The following is a 15792-nucleotide window of genomic DNA, read 5'->3' on the forward strand; positions in this document are numbered from 1 at the left end:
TTTTTTCTGAATTTTTACATAGTACATCTCTTGAGTGCCAAATCATTTAACCAACATATTAGTATAATTAAAGTTAATGACTCATTTTGATGCTCAGGAAATTTGCACTTGGCTTAGTCGGGGAGAAGATGAATAAAAGGGGTTCTTGGATGTTCATTATAAAAATTAGTATCCAGATGATATCTAAAACGTTTTATAAAACTAAATATTACTTTATCGGGACCACAAACATAAGTGTAGGTTTGAAAATGTAAAAATCATAGTTCTACTGCATAATACCAGATATTATGTAGACAGAATGTCACAGCTGACTTTGAGGTATGCTTACTAGGGGAGGGAAACAATGAGAGCATGTTTGACTTCAGATAACACCCTAATATTAATGATTAAAGTCGTGATTGCGGAACTTCTGGATCACTGCATTTCGTTGTTGTTTCTTGTACTGGAAATTCTTTTGATTTTTGTAAATATTTACTTGGAATTATTATTCTTTCCAGTGTTATTTCTAATTGCATTCAGTCTTTGGTCCAAGACCTTGAAACAGCTTGCGAGCCAGCTCTCACGGCCATGAGTAAGGTAAATATTTATTTTACAAAGCTTTCGGTTACTTATTCCATAAGAAAAATATCACAGTTAATTCATGTTGAGGGGAATAAACAACGTGGTTGATAATATATGACGTAAGCGAGTTACTAAAGATATATCCGCGAAACTTACTTGTAAATGTTCTATTAATTTTAGTGGCCTCTGCCACCATCCACTTGGAAACTCGATGCTTTATTGTTAGGTTGACTTCCGGTTCCTGTTGTTGTTTCCTCTACTACCGCTAGGGGTGCTGGTGTAGCCATTTCGTCTGCTGCACGCGATGGGAACAACAACAGGAACAGGAAGTCAACCTAACAGTAAAGCATCGAGTTCCCAAGTGGATGGTAGCAGAGGCCATCGAAATTAATAGAACATTTACAAGCAAGTTTCACGGATATATCTTTGGTAACTCACTTACGTCTTATAACACAGTTAAGGTGTAAACTATTTTCAGAAATATCAGGTAAGTTGGCTTTGCTGGTTGTTATTAACTATTGAGTAAACACCATCCTAAAAATATTTCAAATACAAAATAACCCCCTCCACCCCACGTGAGTGTGTGTGTGTCATTGTGAACTTAATTTTTAAAGTAAATTTTTATATGTACTGTATTGTTTTAAATCAAATTTGTGTTTCTTTCAGATTCAGTGGGAGAGTATCGAAAGTGTTGGGGACCAAAGTGGGTATGTGACAGCAGTAACAACTCATCTCAAGCAGACTGTTCCAATCATTCGAGATAACCTTTCCTCTTCAATAAAATACTTTACACAGTTTTGTGTAAAATTTGCTACGTAAGTATTTTTTGAACTTTTAATGCTTATCTTATGAAAAATTAAATTGTAAATTGAGCCTCCTCGATGGTGCAGTGTTAGCGTTGTTGCTTTGTAATCAAGAGGTCCCAGGTTCGATACCCGGTGGAGGCACATAGTGGTTCGGATCCCACTTTAAACTGTAGGCCCAGTCCCGATTAGCCTTTCAGTGCACAAAGTGGACTTAAAACACCAAATCAAAACCAATTAAATTGTAAATTTTATTATTTTCAAGGAATGGGAGAGATTAATCGGTACTGTATTGGCATTGGTCAATATAGATACAGTGTGTTCCAAAATTGTGTTTACACTCTTTGGATGTTATTAGCAGAGAAACGATTAAAGATAACTTGACTGGACTTTTTGTATTTGGAGCTGTAATATCTACATTGAGTGTGTGTGTGTGTGAGTGTGTATAAGCATTTTGTCGCTTTGTATTTACATCACAGCCCACTAGGCAGTAGGCATTTGTGTACCCGAAGTGGCAGAGGTGATCAATGTAAGAAGTGTCAAATAACCACCCAGCTCTCCCAATTTAACACCGTTAGATTTCTACCTCTGGGAAACTGAAGAACGATATGTACCCCACAAAGCCATGGCTACTGGATGACATGAAACATGCGATTGACACTACCTGTGCTTCCCTTCCTGTGGAAACCATATCTGCTGTTTGTGGATTTGTCGATCTGTTCTATAGCATTGCAGACAAAGTATTGCTGCCCATGAACATATATAACTTTAAGGTAATGTGACATGCAAAACAGTTCATACTTGCTGTTATTAAAAAAAAAAAAAAAAAAGGTAAAGTACTCCCCTGTGCATAGCACTATGCCATGAAGGCGTATAGGGGGTGTGGGGGTAACGCCCCACACTTTCTTGATCCGGTCGTGAGTGGGGGTGATGTGATCAGCATCACGCCCCTGACCGCCTTTACCCCCCAGGGTTTCCCCCAGGTACCCATGTTATTCGACGCTGGGTGGGCGCCGGAGCCGCTTCCATCGTTAGAAAAGTTCTCGGATTTGAACCGGCCGGGGATCGAACCCGGGACCTTTAGCATGGTAGTCAGACGCGTTACCGACTGAGCCACCGCGGCCAGTTATTAGTGTTCCCATTATTAATGTTCAAATAGTGTAAACACTATTTTGGGACACCGTATATAAGTATGTATGTATGTAAGTATAAGTACACTTATGCAAAATGCATTAAGAGAATGACTTTGATGATGACCATGGAGAATCTGAAATTGAGGGCAATGTAGATGAGCATGAGAAAACTCTCTCTCTCGAAATGTGTATGGACCCAGTCATAACCCGGCTTCATTTTACTGAGCAATTTTATTTCATTTTACTTTAAAATTGTAAAAATTAAATAAAATACAATAACATAAAGTTATGCATTATATATTAATACATAGGAAACAATTTAAATTGTGTACAAAACCTCCGGAGTGAGTTTCCAATGAATGGTGTCAAATTTATGGTATCAGATGAGAGATATCATCACTCATCCTTATTACCATAATTGCCAAAAGTGGCAGAAAAGCAACACTAGAAGTACAAATACAATACAGAGGTGTTAATTTAGTGTTTTTTAATTAGTTGTGAGAGAATTGATATTTAAGCTTTCATCATTGGCTTTCAGGCTTACATTTTCAAACAGATTAGCTTACAACGACCCTTTCTGTTACAGGTCATTCATTCCGAAGTTTATCCAGCACATTTACAAGTGTAAACCCATTAGCACGGTGGGAGCAGAGCAGTTACTTCTAGACACTCATAGCCTAAAAACGGTCTTGTTGGATTTGCCTTCGATCGGCTCCCAGGTGCATCCAAAGGCTCCATCTGCGTAAGTATGAAGTTTTCCTTACTTAATGTACACTGCTTTAAAAGTTCTTCATAAATATGGGACTACCTTCAGTTTGCGGGCCTTTGATCCTAGAAAATTATCATTGCAATTCCAGTTATTGTACTAAAATAAGTGTCATCTTTGCATGTAAAGGGAACAAATAATTTGTGGGGATGTTCCTTTGCTAGAAAAAAATTATGAACAAGTTGTTTTCAAGCTTTGATTATTTGTGTATATTTACTAAATACTCTCAATTATGCCAAACATTTCGGAGAATATCAGATTATTTATACACACTATCAGAGTTCTATAAAATGTGTAAAATATTTACTATAAGCTGCTTTTAGTTTTTTACTTACAATGTCCCATTTTTTTTCATATATCTTCCCTGTCATGGGAAGGATTGAAACATTGACAAATAAAGTGTATGGGATTTATAATGAAAGAACTTTGAAACCATAGTTGTTAGGATTTTCTTTGCATTAATCAAGTGAGAATCATAGCATTGTGTCTTCTTCTATGATCAAACTTCCAAGCTAAAAAATTTAGTATGGTTTAAGTATCAGATTTTTACCTGTTCAGTATGGGTGTCTGTCCGTATTAGATTTTCAGCCATTAGTTGCATACCAGTCGTGAAAGTTTGAATATAATGATGCTGAAGAACATAAAAATGTGGTTTTACTGCATCTTCATGTACTTTGAAGTGCACATTTCTTCTCTTTGGTACCCATTTCAGTGTCAACATGCATTCTTTTAGTGCAAATATCACAGTTTTTGGAAGCATATTCTGTTTGTGTACCAGTCCCCTAATAGTGTACTTATCTTTGGTTGCAGTTACACTAAAATAGTTGTGAAGGGAATGACGAAAGCTGAAATGATCCTGAAGGTTGTGATGGCACCCACCAATCCTGACAAGGCATTTGTGGAGCAGTATGTGAAGCTTTTACCAGAAACAGACCCAACAGAGTTCCAGAAAGTATTGGACATGAAGGTGCGTAAATATTTGTAACCATCTTTATTGCGGACAATTAGCATGATCATTCATCGTGTAAATTGTGAATTCTGTTATGATCTGCTTCAAGGCAATACAGTTTAAGAAATATTCCACACAGACTCAATTTTGACTGTGGTGGTGGTGATGTGAGCAGCATCATCCTCAGGACTCCATTGTTGAGAGCCACTTATGCCGAGACAAAGTAAGGAAAAATCTGTATCTGCAATTATCTGTATTGGGAACCAAACGTAGGCGTCCCACATGCCAGCCATACCCTACCAACTTAACCACTACAGATATTTTTATTGTTATATAGAGTGTAAAATCGGAGAATATGAAGTTTTGGTTACGCTGTGTATTGCCCGATAAGAAAATTTAAATAGTTATTAAGAAACTTCCTGAGTACTTAATGTAACACATTCAATTCTTCATAACATGCTTTCCAAAAAAATCATAGAATTCATAACAATTCTCAGAATCTTGAAAAAATCAGAAAATATAAAATATCATTGTTGTACATTTATTGAATATGTATTTTTTCATGTATTTTTAACACTAATTTGCCACAATGATGTTTTGTATGTGAAAAGAAGTACTTTAAGTAATGCTGTCTCTCGCATCTGGAAAACCTTACTTTCAAAATTCCACTCTAATAAAAGTATACTTTAAATTGAATTTATAATACATTCAAAAATAAGAAGTCCTCTTTCGTGGCCGTGTGGTCTATGGCGCTATGCTTTGGATTCCGACTGCGGGATAGCATGGGTTCAAGTCTGCCTGGGTTCAGTCTCTGGGTTTTTGGCCTGTGTATAGAACCGGTGGCAACCCACCATCGTGAGGAAATTGGGGAGCTACGAGTAAGTAGCGTAATCTGGTCTCGGAAATCTACAACGGCTGAGAGTTGGATGTGCTGACCCCACGTCACCCCATTACTGGTTGAAGATCTCCACACCTGTAGGTAGGATTGCAGGATAAAGACTGGCAGTCGGGGGATAGGCCAATGCCCTTCTAGGCCTACAGAGCCATGGATTATTATTATTAAAAAATAGGAAAATTATATCGAAAAGTCAGGTAATTTGATTTGGAAAAATGAGTGGTAAACCCATAGAATCACCATTCATTATATTTAGCAATTAATTTTTATCGTTTCTGCCTTTTCTACTCTACTGTGTATGAAGAATTCTTCCTTGCAGTAACAATACCATCAATGATTCCTTCCATTTGCATTTTCAGGGCCTCAAAAAAATTGAACAGAATCCTTTGTTCGCATTGTACAGGTTGCATCTTCCTACGCCATTGCCATCCATGAATGTAGGATCACATGCAGAGCAGGTAGTTGGAAATCCAACTTCTCCGGCACATTCATTGAGCGGGGTCAGCAGCCCGGAGCATGAATCAAGTCGGATAAAGAAGCTGGAGAAACTCATAAGAAAGAGATTATAGTTCAGTGAGGTAATTGGTCTAACAAGTAGTTTATCTGAAGTATTTTTTAACGAATTATAAAGATACATACTGTAACTACAGTGCATCCATTTCGATCTTCAGCCGAGAGATCGGGAGAAGCGTGGCGGGCGGCGCTAGCGGAGATGCCGACATTTGCAGCCTGTAATGCCTGCTTAATTTTTATGGACATATGCAGACATTTATATAAATATTGCAAAACGAGCACTAACATGTGTTATAATTTATCATCTGTAATTCATCCAAGTTCTGGCCTTACATACACAAAAAATACGCTTTAGAAACCATGTTAAGAGCCACAGATAATAAAACATTTTAATCATAGTTTTGACCAGTAACGTCCTGCTTAAGTTAATATCCTTGAAAGAGTTTTGTGCCGATGGGGATCGTTTGGAGGTTTCGAATGTGCAACACTGTATCAAGATTACGCTGTAGACGAAACCGTTAAAAGTCAATGGTGTTTGTGAGCTTCCTTGCAATCCGAAATCTTCGAGCTCGAGTTTTTTTGTTACTTCGCGACAGAGCTGTGAATGAATATAGTGGCGAGCAGATGTAAACCAAGAGCATGTTAATTTCGTACTGTGTGCAAGAGTGTTATTATTGGTTACTTGCCGTTACTTGTTTGTGTTTTTGCAGCGTGTATATGTGTTGTGTCAGTGAGAGGATTGGAATGCCAGCTGCAAGGTTCTTGTTACGAGGGGTGAAGATCGAAATGGACGCACGGTATTAATGACATTGGGCTCCTGTGTAGTCAAATGGTTAGTGTTTTTTGCCTTTGGTGCCCGTGTTTCTAGCGTGAGCCTCCAGAATGTTCCAGCAACATGAGGACAATTGAGGAGCTACTTGAAAGGAGGAAGTAGTAGGTTCCAGTCTCAAGAGCCAGAAAATAGTGGCTATGGAACTCGATGTGCTGACAACACATCACCCAATGCAAAAGCCACTCTGGCAGGCTCTGGACCTTAGAGAGGTGTTTCGCCATGGCGTTTTAGTTATCAATAACATTATTATATTCTTGTGTCATATGCATAGTAGTTTTGTAATGTATATATATATGTATATGTGAAAGAGGGGAGAGGGAACGCTTACCGGACGCAGAAAAAATTCAAATTTCCATGATGGTATGTCACATCTTCAGGAGTAGAGAGACGTTGTAGAACTTGGTGACAAGAACGAAGAGATAGCGTGACCTGCAGTGTTGCCAGGTTCTGAAAAAAGTGTTGACAGTCCCACAAAAAATATAGGTGGTTCTTTCCCTAGGCTTGTCGAAAACTGTGAGTGGTGGGGGGAGGGGGTTGTGGAAAAGTGGTGGAGGATAGAGGATGAGAGGCATACTGGGTGGCCTTGTTCAGGCCTGGGGATGTGGTTGCATTCATGGTCGATAGGTAGGCCCTCTCCCATCTTCTACGTATTGAGGTGTTGGTGGATTGGGGCAAGGAGTGGACGATCGCTACCAGGAATCAGTCATTGAAAGGAATATTGTGGTGATTGGTGTGAATGTGCAACAGCAAAGTCCAGGTTTTGGGTGGAGGAACGGTGGTTGTTGATGCGAAGGTTCAGGGCTGTGGATGTTTCCCCCAGGTAGAAGCTTCCACAGATGTTGCAGGTGAGGATATAAATTAGGTTAGAGCTGTAGCAGATTCCTTTGGGGTAGAGGGTGAATTTGCGGGTGGCAGTGTGGATCTGGAGGGTGCGGGAAGTGACAAATATGGGGCAGGTTTTGCACCTTGGGCAGTTGCATTTGTGGGCGGGTGCGAGTTGATTGTGAGTAGGTGGATTGTGGTGGACCGGGATGTTTTAGAGATTGGGAGGGCATTTGAAAACCACTCTGGGCTTGTCGGGGAAGATATTTCTGGTGTCAGGATCACTGTGCAGGATGGGAAGGAGGGAACATAGAGTGTGTCTGATTTTGTTGAGGTTGGGGTGATATTGGGTGACAAGTACAGGGGGATTGGTGGCAGGTTTCTTGGTGGGAGTGTATGAAGTAGCTCGGGATATTTGTTTAGTAACCAGGGTGGAAGTATATCCACGGTTGGTCAAGGCTTGGTGTAAGCAGAGGTTATAGTTCTGTTGGGAGGTGGGTGAGGTGTTGAGGCATTGACCTCTGAGGGCCTCAAACACCAAAGCTGCACCCACAATTCTTGCACCTTGGTAAGCAACCAGTTCACGGACAAACCCACCCCACCAGACCCATGGTCACCAATGACCCTAACCTACCCCAACACAACCAAGGTGTACTAAATTTGTCCAACCACAATCTCGCCCATACCAAAATTGATATTCTATCCAAAGGCCTCACCTTCTCCCCCACAACTCCCCACAACCAATTCCGTCTCCTCTTCGATATCCACACCTTTGACAGACACCTCAGATGCCAACACTTCTGGGCAGAAGAACCCTCCCCCAGACCACGACCAATGAAACCCACTCAAGTCTCCTCCAATTTTGCCCACCATCCTCCCAAGACCCACCCCCTGCCCACCAACCAACCCCTGGAAAGATAGGTCACTGCCATAATCTCCACTATCACTGACAGCTCATTTCTTGAAAACCTCCACAACAAACCCAACCTGAATCGCTCTCAAGATAGTCCTTCAAGATCTTCGACAGAAGCCACCACATCAAAATCCTTCCAGCTGACAAGGGGTCCACCACGGTGGTCTTGAACTCTCAAGATTACCTGGCGGAAGCCACTCGCCAACTGGCCGACTCCTCCACCTACAAAACCACCACGGCCGACCTTTCAGCCACACACCTCAACAGATTCCAGGACATTATCCACACCCGAGGCCCCCCCCAGAGGGCCTGACAGCCTCCACCATATCCATGCTCATCCCAGACAACCCGCGCACCCTCACTTTTTACCTGCTGCCAAAAATCCATAAACCTGGCAACCCTGGCAGACCCATTGTGTCCAGTTACAATTCACCTTCTGAAAGAATCTCAGCCTTTGTCAACTCCCACCTCCAGCCTCTTGTTAAAGCTCTGCCCTCCTACCTCCGGGACACCAACCACTTCCTTCAGAAAATTAACACACTCCCACCATTACCTGCCAACACTATCCTTGCCACCATCGATGTTACTTCTCTCTATACCAACATACCTCACTCCCATGGCCTCTGCTCCCTAGAATCCTTCCTCAACAACAGACCAAAACCCCACAACCCCAGCACTAATTTCCTGACCCATCTAGCTCACCTTGTCCTCACATGCAACAACTTCACCTTCGAGGACAAGCACTATCTCCAAAACCCGGGGCACATCCATGGGTACCAGAATGGCCCCATCCTTTGCCAACCTCTCCTATCGATGACATCTTCATGCTTGGACGCATGGAGAACCTTCCCTGACCACCTTCCCAGACAAACAACCACTTCAGCTCCATCAATTTCACCTGGACCCACTCCACCAACCAAATCACCTTCCTGGATGTGGATGTGAACATGAAGGACATTTGGAAACCTCCATCCACATCAAACCTACCAACCATATGCAATACCTACACTTCTCCAGCTCCCATCCGTTCCACACCAAGAAAGCTATCCCATTCTCCCTGGCCCTCAGAGGTCAACGCCTTAACACCTCACCCACCTCCCAACAGAACTATAACCTCCGCTTACACCAAGCTTTGACCAACCGTGGATATCCTTCCACCCTGGTTACTAAACAAATATCCCGAGCTACTTCATACACTCCCACCAAGAAACCTGCCACCAATCCCCCTGCACTTGTCACCCAATATCCCCCACCTCAACAAAATCAGACACACTCTATGTTCCCTCCTTCCCATCCTGCACAGTGATCCTGACACCAGAAATATCTTCCCCGACAAGCCCAGAGTGGTTTTCAAACGCCCTCCCAATCTCCAAAACATCCCGGTCCACCACAATCCACCTACTCACAATCAACTCGCACCCGCCCACAAATGCAACTGCCCAAGGTGCAAAACCTGTCCCATATTTGTCACTTCCCGCACCCTCCAGATCCACACTGCCACCTGCAAATTCACCCTCTACCCCAAAGGAACCTGCTACAGCTCTAACCTAATTTATATCCTCACCTGCAACATCTGTGGAACTTCTACCTGGGGGAAACATCCACAGCCCTGAACCTCTGCGTCAACAACCACCGTTCCTCCACCCAAAACCTGGACCTTGCTGTTGCCATTCACACCAATCACCACAATATTCCTTTCAATGACTGCTTCCTGGTAGCGATCGTCCACTCCTTGCCCCAATCCACCAACACTTCAATATGTAGAAGATGGGAGAGGGCCTACCTATCGACCATGAATGCAACCACACCCCCATGCCTGAACAAGGCCACCCAGTAATGCCCCTCATCCCCTATCCTCACCCTCGCCACCATGACCTATATTTTTCTTTGGCACTGTCAACACTTTTTTTCAGAACCTGGCAACACTGCAGGTCATGCTAACTCTTCGTTCTTGTCACCAAGTTCTACAACGTGTGTCTATTCCTGAAGATGTAACATACCATCAAGAAAATTTGAATTTTTTCTACGTCTGGTGAGTGTTTCCTCTCTCGTCTTTCACTTTTTATTTAGCCCTTGTGGCTCTCCTTCCATTTATATATATATACACACAAACACAGAGAAACTTAGTACTCACTTTTCCACGAAGCTGTTTTTTGGTTCTGTTAATTTTTTGAGTTTTGAGTTTTTGTTTTATGTACTTTTTATGCACAGATAGGCTAATTAGTACTGGACCTACAGTTTAATGTGGCATCTGAACCACTATGTCCCTCCACAAGGTATCGAACTCTGGACCCATTGATTACAAGGCAATGACGTTACCACTATGCCAATGGGGAAACCCTGTTGTTCTATTAATGTTGGTGCTAATGCACTAACAGCAAGTTAATGGAGAATTCACACGAAAGCAAGAAGTGACACTTCACACATGTCACTTTGGGACTGGCCAATCAGCACCAATGTTTCACACCACAGGCTGCACAAGCCTGTGTTCGATTGGTGAATTCTTCAAGTGGCACAGGCTGCCTCCTGCTTGTCATTTGTGTGAATTCTTCCTATTAGAACAACTGAAAGTAACTTTGTGGAAAAGTGAGTCTGCACCACATGTCTCATTTCTCAAAATGTGAGTACGTACAATGTATGCTTAATACTTCTTTTTTCGGTTATCAGAAACAAACCCAGTCCATCAAATTCAGCTTAGTATAATGGAATGTATTACTTTATTTTACTTAATAATTCTTGCTGGAAGAGTGTGAGGTATGTTAAAGTATGAGAGACAACATATTTTCTAGGAATGCTGAGAACAATGAATAGAAGGATATAGTTAGTCTCTGTCATATTGGGATATGCTCCCGCTTGTGATCTGCAGCAGTTGGAAGAACTTGTTCTATGGTTCTTTGGGACATATGCTGTCTGCCATCCTCTCCAACATAGTCGTGTGAGTGCAATAGAAACCAATGTTCTGGCCTCACTCCTGCTCTCTGGAATTGGCTATAAATAATATGCAGATGACTACATCCATGAACAACTGCAGCAAGTTATAAGACTCTTAACTTGGCCCTCCCAAGCACCAACTTTGAGCCCGAGGAAGACAAGGACAACAATGTACTAACTACCTTGACCTCACCATAAGCAGAACATACTTTCCATACACAAAACAAAATCGAACTATCCAAAGAACATAGACACTCACAATTACAATACCAGACAAAAAAATAACTTCCACATTCCCAAAGTGCAGGTAGCTACATACCAAACAGGAACTTTTTACACAGGCATCCAGTTATACAATATGTTACCAAATAGTTACAAAAATTTTGAAAGAACCACACTATATACGAGGAAGAATCAAATGAAAACCGCAATTAATTTTTTTCCACTATTTTAATAGAGAGAAAATGTTTGATTGTACATTATTTTTTTAAATAGTCCCCTCCCAGTTCAATGCACTTATGCCATCGGATAGGTAGTGCTTCGATACCACGTGAGAAAAATTATTTCGGTCCACTGTGTAGCCACTCGTGCACCGCTGATTGGCCGTCTTAATCAGACTTGAACCTCTGCCCTCCAAGGTGCTCCTTTAATGGACCAAAGATGTGGAAATCAGATGGTGCCAAATCTGGTGAGTATGGCGGATGTGGTAGGCACTTGAAGCGTAGGTCATTGATGGTTTTCATGGTTGCACGAGCAGAATGAGGACGGGCGTTATCATGTTGAAGCAAAACACCTGCACTCAGCAATCCCCTTCACTTTGTGCATATCACTGGCCTCAAATAGTTCTTGAGAAGGTCGGTGTAGGTAGCACTAGTCACTGTCGTACGTGGAGGCATGTAGTGTTCCAGAATAGGACCTTTCTTATTCCAGAATAAAGTCAAAATGGCTATCCCTGCAGAGGGCTGGCTGCGAAACTTCTTTGGTTTCGGCGAAGACGAATGTCGCCATTCTTTGCTTGCACGTTTCGTCTCCGGTTAAAAATGGTGCACCCAACTTTTATTCCCAGTGATAATGTGAGCTAGAAAATCCTCCCTCCTCTTCATAACGCCTCAGCAGCTCTTGACATACGTCAACCCGACGGACTTTTAGTTTCTACGTCAGCTGTCGAGGACACTTTTCTGTAGCGGAGTTCGTCATGCACTATGTGTTATACTGAACTGAAGCTCATATTCAGCAAGGAAGCCATTTCAGCCAGGGTGACATGCCTGTTTTCCTGAATAAGCCGATCTGCTGCGGCTATGGACTCCTCTGTCACAACTCGCTGAGCCTGACCCGAACAGGGAGCATCAGTCAATAAAGTCGTACCTTCTGCGAATTTCTTGCACCAATCATAGACTTGCTGCTGTGACAGACAGGCATCCCCATACTTTGTCTGCATTCTTCGATGAATATCAACCGGTTTCACACCTTCACTCCATAAAAATCTAATAACTCCATGCTGTTCCTGCTTGGTGCAACTGCGTAGTGGTGCCGCCATCTTGAATCAGCTGTTACTAACATCCAACCCCACCTACCGGCACCAGCTCGGAAAGACGTCAAGGTCTGTGTCTGCATATTTCCAAACGCCTAGAAAGAAAAAAGATTTTTAATGGCACTTTTGCGGTTTTCATTTGATTCTCCCTCATAATATTGTACTTTTACAGCACTAGTTCACGTAAAGATATAATTTGTCACTGTATGATTTTACTATTATATTATGTTATACTATTATAAAAACATACTGCTTGTTTGATGTATAGATATATATTATGTGCAATGTCAACATGATGTATTTTATAATGTACATGCACCAATGCCCCTCAGGGGTACTTTTGGTGTGAAAATTTCTCAATAAACAAATATCAAATTCAAGATCTACAAAAAGCCCATCTCTGGTTTCAATACATACACAAGCTCTCCGGCAACTCCACATAATAAAAAAAATATATTGACAAACCTCTTCCAAGATGGCCATCAATATGACTTCGGAACCAGAAGACATGAAAACTGAAATTGACTAAATCATCTCTATAAGCATCAGTAATGGCTACAATATATAGAAACTTTGTAAGCCACCATCTTTAAAATTTAATGTAACGTGTCCCAGCTGTATGCAAAGTGAGAAAAGTGAAAATAAATGTGAATTGGTCTTTACTGGCACTCTGGCTTAACCAAAAAAATAAAAAATGTTCTGACCAGACACAATTGCAATGTAGCTGATCAACTCCTTCCTTCCATAGCTTTCCACCTAACCTGTTTCAAATGCTATTACACCAACCCAAATGATCTCATGAACCTGTGTAAATATGTGGGTATGACCAAGCACAGGCCAGAAGATAAGCTCAAGGAGCATGATGCAGGCCACCGACTTGGAAGGAGAAGAACGGGCCTCACTTGCCACTTCACTGTGATCAAAAAAATTGCATGGAAAAATAATCCATAAATGAATTAGCATGTAGATCCGTGTCATATAATACAGTTCAGTTATGCATTTTCTTGAACTAAAATGAAATTCTTTCCCATTCCTAGGTTTGAACTTTGAAATGAGTACCTTAGTGAATGTAAGGTGTCCTACTCTGACTTCCAAATGGTGAAGTTTCTAGTCTCCGTAGCAGCCGGCTACTGAAAGGACTTGAATTATGTTTTGCCGGAGTGCAGATGCAAGATGAATGTGAGCTATTTATAGATAGCTTTGAAAACATTCCAAATTGTATTTATGGTGTTACTGTATATTTTGTGTAAATACATTTGTTTTAAAATAAAAGTTTTATAAAGTTCGCAATAATATATCCATGTGTACTTTTTTGTAGTTTTGAAACCTTTGTAACACCATTAAGCCTTGTTTCCATGATATGAAAAACCAAATATGCTGACCAAGCCAGAAATTTATTTTATTATAAGACATAAACTAAACATAACGTTTCAACCTTCTAGCAAGGTCTTCTTCAGACTCTGTACCAAGTACAAATGTAACAAGGTACACAACATGACGATATATATACACAAAAATACTCCCCTCCAGACTATTAGAAAGTAGTTAAAAAAAGGTAAAGTGCTCCCCTGTGCTTAGCACCATGCCATAAAGGCATATAGGGGGTGTGGAGGTAACGCCCCACACTTTCTTGATCCGGTCATGAGTGGGGGTGATGTGATCAGCATCATGCCCCGCTGGATGGGTGCCGGGGCCGCTTCCAACATTAAAAAATTTCCTGGATTTATACCGGCCAGGGATCGAACCCGGGACCTTGAGCAAATTGTCAGATGCATAGCAGGTGGCTTTCCCTTGTCAACTGTACTTTCACCTGAAAGAGAATGTGGTTGGACTCTTAATCTCACACTCTATTTCCTTCATTCTTCTTCCTTCTTCTCTCCTCTTTCTCTCTTGTCCTGTCCATTCTTTCTAACACCTTCTTCCATTCTTTGTGTAACTTCAGTCCCCCATTCAAGTTCATTGTGTCTTCTTCACCTTTCTTCTCTATTTCATTGGACTCCTTCCATTTTCTCACTAGCATTCTCTTCTCCCTTCCTATCTGCTTAGCCTCATCCCACTCTATGTCATGTCCTGTTTCTCTCTTGTGTTTAAATATCGCGTTTCTCTCTCTCTTAAGTCGTACATCATCCCTATGTTGATTCAACCTGTCTTTCAGCCTCTTTTTTTGTTTCTCCTATGTACACACACTGACATTCTTTACATTTCACTTCGTAGATAATCGTTTCCTCTTCTCTGTTTTCCTTTTTCTTGTTTGCATTCTTCGCTATTCTTAAGATGCTTCTCCCTCCCTTCCTGTAACTTTTAATGCCCGCTTTTCTAAGCACTTTGCATATCTTTTCTCTCTCTCTCTCTCTCTCTCTCTCTCTCTCTCTATCTGTCTCTCTCTCTCTCTCTCTCTCTCTCTCTCTCTCTCTCTCTCTCTCTCTCTCTCTCTCTCTCTCTCTCTCAAAATTTTGAAAATACAACATTGTCACGAAGTTAGAGACTCACAAAAACCATACCAATCCAAAAAATGTTTCCTGCTAAAGTTATTTGAAATTAAGAGACCTAACAAATAAGATGTCACTCGACCCCACTTACCATTTAATTTTTTTTCAGGTAGTACTCTTAGTGGTACTGGGGCATCACATATGTTTCACATCACATACTGCTTTCCTGTATTGGGGGGTGGGAGTCTCTACAATTATTAGTGGTTGTTGTCTTTCTTCCACCATCAGTATTATTTTTTTGTTAAAAATTTATTTTTATTTTTTAAGAGACAGTATATGGTCATGGCCTGCATAAACAAGCTTTGTTCGTTTAAAATTACAAAACATGGGCTTGTAGTGGCCAAAACAAACAAAACTAAAACAAGTCACTAGTAGTGTTCAGTTTCCTTGGCATATTTTTATAAAAGCCTATTAAATGTTCATTGTTATTTGATGTAATGGCTAAAGCATGCATGTTTTCTTTATTTTCAACATCACACCCCCAAAATTTCATTCCATCCCCCCTCAGCACACATACATGATTAATACTTGTGCTGTCGCTGCTCTCGTATCATACGTTCAAAAAATATTCAGATTATATCTGATTGTTGCGGAACTGATCTCGTGTACCAATGTTTTGTTAAACTGTACCAATTATTTTTTGGTCAAAAATGA

General features: G+C 41.1%; 1 protein-coding gene across 1 annotated transcript in view; it reads left to right on the forward strand.

The window, feature by feature from the left end:
- Positions 1-13937, forward strand: part of Vps53 (vacuolar protein sorting 53) — a 47129-nt gene extending 33192 nt beyond the window's left edge. Inside the window, exons 12-17 of the mRNA XM_083128508.1 lie at positions 498-576; positions 1228-1376; positions 3084-3239; positions 4074-4230; positions 5467-5685; positions 13687-13937. Coding sequence (XP_082984634.1) covers positions 498-576; positions 1228-1376; positions 3084-3239; positions 4074-4230; positions 5467-5676 — 751 coding nt within the window. The 3' untranslated portion in view covers positions 5677-5685; positions 13687-13937. The remainder of the gene's footprint in view (positions 1-497; positions 577-1227; positions 1377-3083; positions 3240-4073; positions 4231-5466; positions 5686-13686) is intronic.
- The last annotated feature ends 1855 nt before the right edge of the window (positions 13938-15792 follow it).

The sequence above is a fragment of the Lepisma saccharinum genome, chromosome 9 (assembly GCF_977018435.1).
Source record: "Lepisma saccharinum chromosome 9, izLepSacc3.1, whole genome shotgun sequence".
Classification (NCBI taxonomy): Eukaryota; Metazoa; Arthropoda; class Insecta; order Zygentoma; family Lepismatidae; genus Lepisma; species Lepisma saccharinum.